The sequence below is a fragment of the Galeopterus variegatus genome, unplaced genomic scaffold, assembly GCF_000696425.1.
Source record: "Galeopterus variegatus unplaced genomic scaffold, G_variegatus-3.0.2 Scaffold2551, whole genome shotgun sequence".
Lineage (NCBI taxonomy): Eukaryota > Metazoa > Chordata > Mammalia > Dermoptera > Cynocephalidae > Galeopterus > Galeopterus variegatus.
This window is the reverse complement of record NW_007728662.1, coordinates 56180-68183: the sequence shown is the minus strand read 5'-3', so window position 1 is coordinate 68183 and position 12004 is coordinate 56180. Positions and strand designations below refer to the sequence as shown.

Here is a 12004-nt window from a genome sequence, read left to right as displayed (position 1 = left end):
CAAAAGGGGGGTTTTTTTTTTTTTTTTTTTTTTTTTTTTTGTCTTTTTTCCGTGTCCAGCAAGGGATCGCAACCCTCAGTGTTGCCCCCGTACCGGACCGGGGACCGGCAACGGGATCGCAAGCCTCGGCGTTGCTCCCGCGCCTCGCTCAGCCAGTGAGCGGGAGCCGGTCTGTATGTGGGATCCGAACCCTCGGATGGGAGCGCCGCCGCGCTCCCCAGGCGGCGCACTATCCAGTGCGCCACCCGGGCCGGCCCGGTGTTTACATTTTTTAATGGTTGAAAAAAAAATCAAAAGAAAAATAATGTTGTGACGTGAAAACTGTATGAAATTCAAATTTCAGTTTCTAACACTAGTTTTATTGGAACACAGCCCTGCTACTCACCTGCTTACTTGTCTATGGCTACTTTTACAGTACACTGGTAGAAATGAGTAGATACAACACAAACTTTATGGTCTGTAAAGCCTAAAATATTTATTAGCTGACCCTACAGAAAGTTTGCCACCCCCTGGTTAAAGCATGCTAATTTTCCCCTCTCCATTAAGATTTAGCCTAATACAATGATTTTAAAAGCCACAATGATTAACCTGGTTACATTTTAAAATAACCTATTAGTATAATTTCAGTTAGTGCTTAAATACCTTCTCATTTAAAAAAATGGGGGGTGGGGAAGGGCGAACATAGAAATATAATGTAAAAAATGAGTCATTTTTGACAGGAAAACAAGTTTGCTTGGGCAAAGCTGCTTATATTTTATCATGATACAATGCTTGTAAAATATTTCATTAATTTATTTATATTTATTAAATGCTCACATAGGACATAATTTAATATAGAATGATGATGTGTTTTTACTCACAGCCTTCTATTTGCTAACCAAGGGTGAATTCCTCCACATACACAGGTAATTACTATACTAAAGCTTTTTTTAAAACTGCAAGTTGTAATTTAATGGTATATGAGCAGCAATTATTTTAAATAAATAGAAACATCACCACATAGCAAGATAAGTACTGTTTCTTGTCATGTATATAAATATACACATGAATTATGTACTGGATTCAATGTAAGATGGTTTTTTTGTCCCTCTGGGTTAGAGTCAAAAAAAGTTTATAGAACACTTCACTAAGATTGTTCAAATCTTTTACCACCATTCCTAGCTCAAGCAGCAATACATACTATCTTTGCTAACTCCTTCCCAGTTCTACTTCAATTTCTCCTTTCCAAAAGAAGAACCAAGTAATAACAATGGGAAGAAAAGATAATAACAATCGCAACATTATTAAATAATACCTTAAGAAATCTGAAAACATCATTTATCCTCCTAAACTGCCTAAAGTATGAGGTAAATGTGAAACAAATTCAAAGCCCCCTATTTCTCTACAATCAGTAGATCTTAAAAACAACAGAATCTATGTGTTTCAGGAGTAATAAATGAAACACAATTCTGAAAACACAGCATTGGTTTTTACAGAAGAGAATGGTTGAATTCAAGGTAATTAACACGTTTTATTCAAAATAAGTCTTTACCTAAATGAAGTATCAAATCAAAAACTGACCAAGGTAGTAACATGAACATGTTAAGTATTTCTTTTTAAGAAAAAAAAAAACAGACTCTGAAATTTTTCTGTGCATGTTAAGTTATGACACCTGCTTTCCTTTTCAACTGCTGAGGGAGCTATAATAGAAAAGAGAACTTGCATATTAGTCATAATACTGGAATTTACTTAATTTTTAACTTCAGAGAATGGAAATTAATCACATTTTGCCTAAAGTTTAATGAGTCATCTTGATTCGTTAAAAATATGGGCTCGGAAAATTATTTCACACTTATCAAGTGTGCTTCAAAATAAACAAATAAAATATGGCACTTACTTTTTATATAACTGGTCTTTGACAGATCAGTTAAAGAAAGTTTAGTAGAGAATTTAAAAGAGAGAAAGTTTATTTAGACACCGTTTCTACTCTCCTCAGTTTTTGGTAATGTACTTAACTTATTCAGAAATGAAACCATAAGAATGTAAACCTGACCAACCACAACAGGATTCCAAGCTTATAGCAAATTAGAACTTCAATTTCAAATTTCCATGCTAAAAACATTAATAAATCCCTGGAGAATGAAAAAGGTAGGAACAATTTTCCATCTGTTATTTGCTCTAATATACAGTAATATTTTATAACAAGCATATATTTTTAAATTGTTTTTTAAAAATTGAGACTTTTACAAAGCATTAAAACATAAGTTAGAAATCAGTTCATTTGATCACACAGAGATGCGACTTTGTAGGAGTTGGGGAAATTTACATATTACGTATATGATCTCCCTGTATATACACAGATACGCCCACAGCCCAAACCCATATACCATTACAGTAAGGATAAAAGAAAGACCAATATAGAAAGGGAAAAGATAACAGAACTATAGGCCTAAATAAGGAATAGTTGCTTTAAGAGATCATAAAATTTGGCTCTAAACTTCTTGGGAGAAAAGGCAAAGTAGAAACTTAATAAGTTATATGGAAATATATTCCCTCACTGGGAAAGTGACAATTTTTTCAGCACTAAACTCTAAAAGGAATTTGTTAAAGAAATTATAAGGGGGAAAATGTTCTTTGTTGTTTATTACATCAATTATCAGTAAAAACTGATATATGTATTTTTAAAACATAATTCTTAAGAGCGTACAGCTATGGAAAGACAAAATAATTTAGTTGGCTATGTAATGGTTTTAGTTGAATACTCTAAAGGAATGCCTACATCGTAGAAAAACTAGAGCAAAGTTTCTCAACAGTGCCACTATTGCCATTTTGGACCCAATAATTCTTTGTTGTGTGGGGCTGTCCTGAGCATTACAGGATACAGAGAAGCATCCCGATAGATACCCATAGCACTCGCCCACCCCAAATTGTGACAACCAAAAATGTCTAACACTGTCAAATATCCCCCTGGAAGCCAAACTGCCCTGGCTGAGAACCAGTAATCTAGAAGGAGGACTAATTAGCTGGTTCCTTATATTATTCACTCTCAAATAGCAACGTTGTTTCCAAACTTTTCACAAGAGTTGATTCAAGATAATGTCTCTAGCAACTGCCAAAGGATGGATATTTGGAGTCATTAACTTTAAAAATGTCTATAATAATAAAGGTAATATATGGTTAAGAAAATCAAAGAGTATAATTTGTATTCTTGCCATCCCACTTCCACATCAGGTTGAGCTGCAGGAGTTCCTGTGGAGAGAATCAAATATTACCTTTAGAAAATGGCTGTGATTTTATTTAGAGTTCAAATAATAACTTAATGGAAAGCACTAAATCTATTCCATAAATAAGGAGACACCAAGATCAAGAGTTTGGATCCTGTACGCACCAGCTGCCCTCCTCCCCCCAAAAAAGGAAATACACTAGGTCCAAAAGATTCTGAGGGTTTTTTTTTTAAAGCTTTCTCTTGCAGAAATCATAAGTATATTCACATTAGAAAGAATAATACAATGAACACTTCCCATACCTAGCACTCAGATTCAACATTCATCAACTTACAGCCAATAATCAGTTTTAAGAAATTTAGTAAAGCTCCTATATTCATTTTCGATGTGGCTACTATATTTTTCTTAAATCAAATTCACAGCCTTTGGTAATCACCACTGCCTTTGCCTTTATGATATTCTTTGACATTACAATGCTAAAATGCATTAATGTTAAATTTTGGAAGTTCAACACTGTTATTTAGGAATAATTTTAATAGTAAGAAAAGTATTTAGAATTTTTATTGGGTTTCTACAGTTATTAGTTATATAACAATAAACTTAGTCTTATTTAGAAGAGGCCTCAATAATAGTACTTACCTGTGGCAAGTAAAAAATGTGTTCAGCTAACAAATACAACCAAAATTAATGCAAGTACACTACTATTAATACTATTATTGTTCACTGCAGATCCTGTTAACCAAAAACTATATTAAGTAATACCACTGCACTTGTATAGAACTTAAACATTTATTCTCCCACAGTTCCTTATTAGTTTCCCCATCCTTCTCACTGCTATTGCCAAGCTGGTCTTGCATGCTGCAGGCTCCCCCCATGACACTTGAACCACATAGTGCCAAACCCAGGTTCCTATAGGATATCCCTCGTTGCCTTGAAATAATCACACTGACTCCCAGCTCCTTTGCAAGCCTGAGACCCCATCCCACATTTCCCTCACGAACCCAAGCACAAGCTCAGACCACAGCAGATGACAGGAAGGTACTGTATAAAATATTTTGTTTTAGGAGCATCCATGCATTGTTGTTTCCCATTACCACAAATAATTGACAGTTGACTGTACTGGATAGCACTACCTCAGTTAGCTGCCCATCAGTGTGGGAAAATGTTTGCAATCAAACAGTTACAGTGGATTAACTCAACTAAATTGGGTGTTTTAAAATATGTCTCAAGTAAGCCAATGTTTCAAATAAGCATTTAACTATTTAAATGACAAATACACTTCAAATTATGCATCTTTCATAAAACAAATTAGTTACTAACAAACTGAATGAGTAATTTTCAGCTGTTCATTTTTTATAAAGTGATATAAAAACTACACATAGGACACTAATTAGCAAGTGTATAAATTTTCTTTCTATACATAATTACATACTGATAACCTTCACTGGTATTCCTTAATTTAAAATTGGGAATTTTTAAGAAAGGCTATATAAATAAAATTTTAAACAAAAAACTACTCCACATGTCGAGTTCTTCAGGGATTAGACCTTCCACTGCCTTTCAGTACCTAACTTGAAAAGAATTACCTCAAATTTTACATTATTTTACAATCATTTATTTCTATCTCCTTTACTTGCTACCTGCTAACTCAAAGCCTGGCCCAATAAGTCCTAGTCAGTTCTTGGGAGGAACACTACTTTTTAAAGTTCTTTATATTGCTTTTTGACCTCTCTTGATCTTTTATTCTAAGCAATGACGAACTAAATACAGACAGTACTGACTGTTTTTACTAGCTGAAAGGAAAGATGGACCTGGCTCAGAAGAATTTATTTACACATTTATACGAATTTTAGTTTGAATAATGTTCTGTAAATCTTTTTTTTTTTTTAACTTACCAAAATGGACACAAAATCATGGACAGTAAATAGCATTCACCCTTGCACAGTATGCCATACTAACTTAAAGGTATGCCTGCTTATACAAGTACTCAGTAAAATTAAATGTTTGCTGTGATAACCACATATCCATGAAAATATTTAATATTAATTCCTACCAGTTTGAAGATTAAAATTTCCAGTTATTTTTTAATAATATGCTTCCAAAGAACTGACAGGATAACAGCAACAAAGATAGAGATGGAATTTCTTTTTAAAATTTATCATCCCTAACACACCTAAAGTAATCCATGCACGAACCTATCCTAACACTGCCTTATGGATACGGCGAGTGTGGTGTCAATTAATATACTATGTAATACTATATTGTCCTTTTAGTACAAAAAGGTCTCTGATACTGTATATTTCTAAGCAATTCTGTCTTTTCAAAAAAAATGACATTTAAAAAGAATGGGTTATGATTTTGTTTTGTTGAAGTATTTCTTCCTGATCATAGTTGGTAGAGTTAATGGAATTCCCATCCTCAGATTCCAATTCAGAGTAATTTGGGTAACAGTTCAGTAAAGTAACAGAGGGCTGAGATCAGTGGACACAGAGTGAAGTGGACAGCAGAGTCAACAGAACAGAAAGAAGCAAATACAAATCAAGCTCATTTGTGAGAATCTCAGAAGAATGATGGAATTCAAGATGGACTACAGCTCAGAAATTATCTAATCAGACCTATAAACTTACAGATGAGAAAACTGAAGTTCAAAGAGGTCAAATGTCACACAAGTTAGCAAAAGAGCCAAAGTAAAACCTAGATCCCCTGACTCTTCCCCCTCCAATCCTACTCAGTCTTCATTTCCAATAAAATAGAGAAAAGGGCTGGAGCACTAGGAGGCTGAAAAAGTGATAAAGTTCTTACCTAGGAGACAGAAAAAATATGATGGGAAAAGCAAATGAATGTTCCAGATATCTAATATCTACTGGTCCTAAACCACTCTACCAGACAACCCTTACAACAATTTTTGAAACCTACTGCCATTCCAATAAACATGTGATCTTGTCTTTGACCTGACTGAACTTCCATATCTTTGTTTCTTCAAGTCTATCTTTTCTACAGATTCTCAGAATTTAGTATTTTTACCCCAGTTGCACAAAAATGTGGTCTTAAAATAAGAATTCTCAGGCTCCCTCTAAAAACATATATTTCTAATAATAATGATGCAAAGCATAATAATAATAATAAATTTAAGAATCAAACATTTGGGGAAAAAAGTATCTTGAAGCTAAGCTGCCAAACTATGGCTATATGCCAAATCTTTCCCACCACCTGTTTTTATATGGACCACAATTTTAATATTTTAAAATAGTTTTTTAAAGAAATATACCCACACAAATAATATGAGACTGAGACCATATGTGGCCCACAAAACCTAAAATATTTACTATCTAGCCCTTTATAGAAAAAGTTTGTCAATATATTTCAGAGTATTTACTATTTACTTTGTAAACAAAAAAACATTTTCTTTTACATTACAAAATGATCTTCTAGTCTAAAGAGCATCAAACAGTTTTGATAATCTACTTTTTTTTTTTTTTTTGACTGCTGGCTGGTACGGATTGAACTGTGGACTACGGTGCTCCCAGCACCACCCTCTAATCAACTAAGCCTAGCCCGCCAGCCTCAACTGACTTTTTTTTTTTTTTTTTTTTTGACTGCTGGCTGGTACGGATTGAACTGTGGACTACGGTGCTCCCAGCACCACCCTCTAATCAACTAAGCCTAGCCCGCCAGCCTCAACTGACTTTTTTTTTTTTTTTTTTTTTGACTGCTGGCTGGTACGGATTGAACTGTGGACTACGGTGCTCCCAGCACCACCCTCTAATCAACTAAGCCTAGCCCGCCAGCCTCAACTGACTTTTTTTTTTTTTTTTGTCTTTTTTCCATGTCCGGCAACGGATCGCAACCCTCAGTGTTGCCCCCGTACCGGACCGGGGACCGGCAACGGGATCGCAAGCCTCGGTGTTGCTCCCGCGCCTCGCTCAGCCAGTGAGCGGGAACCGGTCTGTATATGGGATCCGAACCCTCGGACGGGAGCGCCGCCGCGCTTCCCAAGCGGCGCACTATCCAGTGCGCCACCGGGCCGGCCCCTCAACTGACTTTTTAAATAAAGAATTCTACCTGTACATTAAGCATAATAGAAAAATTTCAATTCTTGGGGCCAATGCTAGAAAATATATAAAACTTTTTAATTACTCATTTCTTAGATACAGCCTCTATCAGTCCATTTCTCCTACTCAACCCGTCTGCCAACATACCAAGATATATTCTTTATAAACTTAGCTGCTACACAGTTGTAAATTCCTTACCTCTCCAGTTATTGTCCTCTAGACACTCAACTCCAAATGAAGAAGGTTCAACTTACTGACAGATCTGACTGAGGCCTCTGTTATTTCTGATCTAGTAATCTCTATCCATTCGTCTCTATTGTTTACTTATTCCACTAGAATAGCTTTAAAAGATAGTATTAGTTAGAACATAATAATTAAATGTCAATTTATATGATACCAAAATGTTCTCTTTAACTTAATACATATGCTTTCAATCTAGGGTAGCCTTAGAGTATTTATCTTCCTCCTTGGGCCTGTTTCTCTTTTCTACCAAAGAACTACAAAATTGTAAACAGAAAATAAGTGATTTTTTTTTATTGTCATTTGTTTGTTGTCATCATTCCCCCACATAATTTCTTCTACTTTCCTCTACCAACTAATAAAAGGCAGTCCCCTCCTTTTTAGGAACTTTAATATATTAATTTCTCTTCTACATTTACTCTTATTTTGTTGTTCAGGTCCTTAGCCAATACTTCAAACATGCAAAACTTTTAAGACCCTCAAGGAAAGACCTTGAAATTCTATATCGGATTAGAAATTTGTCAACCTCCCTCCTTCCAGAGAAAACAAAGTTCATCTATTTCATCATTTAAAATGCCACTGATTATTTCCTTCAAGAAGTCTTTCCAAAATAAAATTTACCTCTCACTCACTGAAACTCACCAATTCTTTTTTGTTTTAACTTAAGAGATACAGCAATACAATTAGCAATAAATTACACAACATCTACAGAAATTTACATGGGATGTGAAGAAACTCCTATAATAACAATTTCAGATATAAGATTAAATAATATTAAACAACAAGAAATCCCTCTGAATCAGTCTGATGAATTTTCAAACAGCAGAAATATAAGGTAGACCTACCATATCTGATTAAATATCTGGACTACATTTTATTTAATTACACAAATTTGCTAAACTTTAGACTCTCAAGAATGGTTGATTAGTCATTTCAAAAGTGTCCTGAACTCCCAAGATATACGAAAAACAATAACATGCAATTTTTTAAATTCTTCTTATTCCAGAAGAGTTGTAATCATTTAGATCTAAAAAGAGTGCTGAATAATACTCAAATGACAAGAGTGCTAAAATAGAAAACTTCAAAGATCTCACCAAAAACAGGCAGGCAGGAAAAAACCTCTTATCATTTTAATGTTTTTAAAAATACATTTTTCAGTTAAATTGGTTATTCATTGCAGTATTATTTTAAATGGCCCCCAAATATAGGAGTGATTATGAAAGCTATGACACATACACACAACATTATGCAACCAATGAGAATGCTTGAAGCACTTACAACATCATGAGAATATGTTTGTTTTAATGCTAAATTGAAGGAGAAGAACCTAAAATTCTATACCTCCTATAATCACAGCAACATTTTAAAAAACAATTTACAGAAGAAAGTATTACAAGGAAACATACCAAAATATTAATAGTGAAAAGCTTTGTGATGAAAGGATATGTTTTCCTTTTTTTTTTCTCTTTCTATATGAATGAAGAAAGTTTAACACTTATTTTTTAAAGTTCTATATAAAGATAATTTTATAAAGCTTGCTATTCACTTAGTCATTCCATTACCACAAGTATTGTACCATCCCAGTAAACATAAATCCTACCACCAACAACAAAAAAATTTAAACAAGCCACCAAGCTATCAAATTTATATTTTTAAAATGATAATGAAGTGTAAAGTTTGGTAGAAAATGTAAGAAACCAGTCAAATTTTCACTGCCTGGCTGATTATGTTACCATAATAACTGAGTTTTAGTAGAATCCATTAAAATTTATTTTCCTATCAAAATCAGAGAAGAAAACCACCCACAAAAAGTATCAAAAAACAACCTTATATTGAGTTTGTATTTTCCAAATCGTACATGTGAGTTAAATCACATAATAAAAGTTGCCAGTGCTACAGACAGCTCGTGTTTATTATTAAGTGTTCTTCATAGGCAATAGAAAAATAGTGTGGTCTCACTTGTGAGATATGATTGATTGAAGATTCCATCCTTCGTAGTTGGGATGCCTGGATATCCAGCATCTGCAGGACATTGTTGGCCAAGGTGTTTATCAGATAGGCAACACTTGCTAAGGATTGGGTGGTGTAGGCTTTGGTTTCTTCTAGGGCTCTCTGCTTATCTGCTGACTAGGGGAAAAAACAAACCAGTGATCATTAATTTAAAGATAACCCATTTCTAACAAACTAACCTATAAGAGTCATGTCTGTCTGGTACTTATCAAAATTGTTCTGTTGCTGGATCTACACACACAGTCAAAAAACATCCCGAAAACTAATAATCAGTATCAAGTAAACCCAACAGTAAACTAGTGACTGAGTTCACGAATATTTTCATGTTGAACAGATACATCTTTGTAAGGATGCAAATAAAACCTTGAAGCCATTATTTTTAAAACGAGATCCAATGGATACTGTGAGCAATGGCAGTAAATACATAGCTTTTCGTGGTCCCTACTTGGAAAGGTAGCACTAACTTGAACATGTAAATTCTGGCATACTTTTTTCTGCTTTCCCGAATTCCTCCTTTCCTTTCACTCTACCATGTGAAATGTGGCTATACAATAATGTCTAATTAAAGTAATAATAATCATAAAATAATAATATGATAAAGTGGCAATAGTAATAACAATAAATTAAAATAAAAATAATGGGGGAGGGGAGAGAGGGAGGAGGGCGGGAGGTGTCGGTGATGGGCCATAATAATCATATACACTGTATATTGACAAAATAAAAATTAAAAAATAAATAAATAAATAATGAAAGGATCATTTCTTCCCAAGCATGTTATGTGTTATAACCCTAGGGGATATAAACTACCAAGAATCAAAAACCCTACTTGAAAAACAGAGACTGCACAATAAAAAGTGGTTAACTAATTATTCCCAAGGTCACAGAGAAGAGCAATGGTAAAACCACATATTGTATACTGCTAACACCAAACACCATCTTCTTGCCCTAGTTGTACAGAAAGACTGTGGTTCAGTAAAAGTACACAAGCCTCTGAACCAGAAACCTTTTATTTAGTATCAATGTTACTATTTACTACAATATGTCAACTTGGACAGGAGTCATAGTTTCTCAATTATTAAGCAGAGGAAATAAATCCCGGATTCAACCATTCTGAGAAGTTGTGAACACTAAATTAGATAATAAACATAAAACTACTTTCTAAAACTATTAATCATTATATATAACAACTGTCATCTCGAGTGGTCACTAACTGTCTCAAATCCTCTATACCTCAATCTCATCTCTCCCACACAGAAATCAGAATCAACAACCCTAGATATAAATTTTTCCCAGGTTAGGGGAAAGAAAAGAAAGCAAAAGCAGCAGCAGCAGTGTATTAGTCCCTTTATGTAACCTGAAACAGATTATTTGAAACTGGGTGACATAAATAAAATTAATTTCTTACAGTTTTGGAAGCTGGGAAGTCCAAAGTTCAGGGAACACATCCAGTGAGGGCTGCCTTCTTGATGGAAACTCTACACAGAGACCCGTGATAACCAGCTTATCACATGGGGAGAGAATGGCCTGAGGAAGAGAGAGCTAACCTTCTCACTCTCTTTATAAAGCCATCAGAACCATGACCACCCATTAAACCATCATCAATCCATTACACCATGAATGAATGAATCCATTCATGAGGGCACAGTCTCCTAATCCAATCACCTCTTAAAGGACCCATCTTCAATCACCATATTGGGGGGTTCAGTTTCAGCATAAGCTTGGGGTGGGGGGACAAACCACAGCAAACAGTTAACAAAATAACAAAATAATACCGTTTTACCGAACACAAATCAATTACAAACATTTGAAATGATTGATATGCTAATTACCTATTTTGACCATTACACATTATACAGATACTTCAAAAAGTTTGAAAAATTCTATTTGAAAAATAGAATTGAAAGATAATCTGAATCTCTCCATGAACTTTTTGAAGTACCCTCATATACATGAATCCATATATCACATTATACCCCTTAAATATGTATAATTATTACATCAATTAAAATTCTTTAATTATTTTTAAAAACAATAAAAATACCATTTTAGGGCCGGCCCGGTGGCGCACTGCTACAGTGCGCTGCTTGGGAAGCGCAGCGGCGCTCCCGCCAAGGGTTCGGATCCCACATACAGACCAGCCGCTCACTGGCTGAGCGAGGTGCGGGAGCAACACCGAGGGTTGCGATCCCGTAGCCGGTCCCGGTCCGGTACGGGTGCAACACTGAGGGTTGCGATCCGTTGCCGGTCACGAAAAAAAGACAAAAAGGAAAAAAAAAAATACCATTTTAACTTGAAGAGTTAAGAATCACTGTTAGCTTTTTATTTATTTTCTATTCTAGTCCTTAATAATCTGTTTTATCAAAGCTTAAATGAACAAAGATGACACCAAACTTGATGAAAAATACTTTTAAACAACAACATACATTCTAGGATTCCATAACAGCTATTTTCAAGATAGTCATATCTGTTTAAATTTCATAACTGTTGATGCAAACAAAA

General features: G+C 34.6%; 1 protein-coding gene across 3 annotated transcripts in view; it reads right to left on the bottom strand.

The window, feature by feature from the left end:
* Nucleotides 1-9618, bottom strand: part of ABI2 (abl-interactor 2) — a 59611-nt gene extending 49993 nt beyond the window's left edge. For 2 of the 3 annotated variants that reach the window (XM_008582262.1, XM_008582261.1), the window contains exon 1: nucleotides 9455-9607. In XM_008582262.1, coding sequence (XP_008580484.1) covers nucleotides 9455-9517 — 63 coding nt within the window. In that variant the 5' untranslated portion in view covers nucleotides 9518-9607. Of the gene's footprint in view, nucleotides 1-9454 lie in introns of all 3 variants that reach the window. The other variant, XM_008582260.1, reaches the window with a different exon arrangement.
* Nucleotides 9619-12004: the final 2386 nt, after the last annotated feature.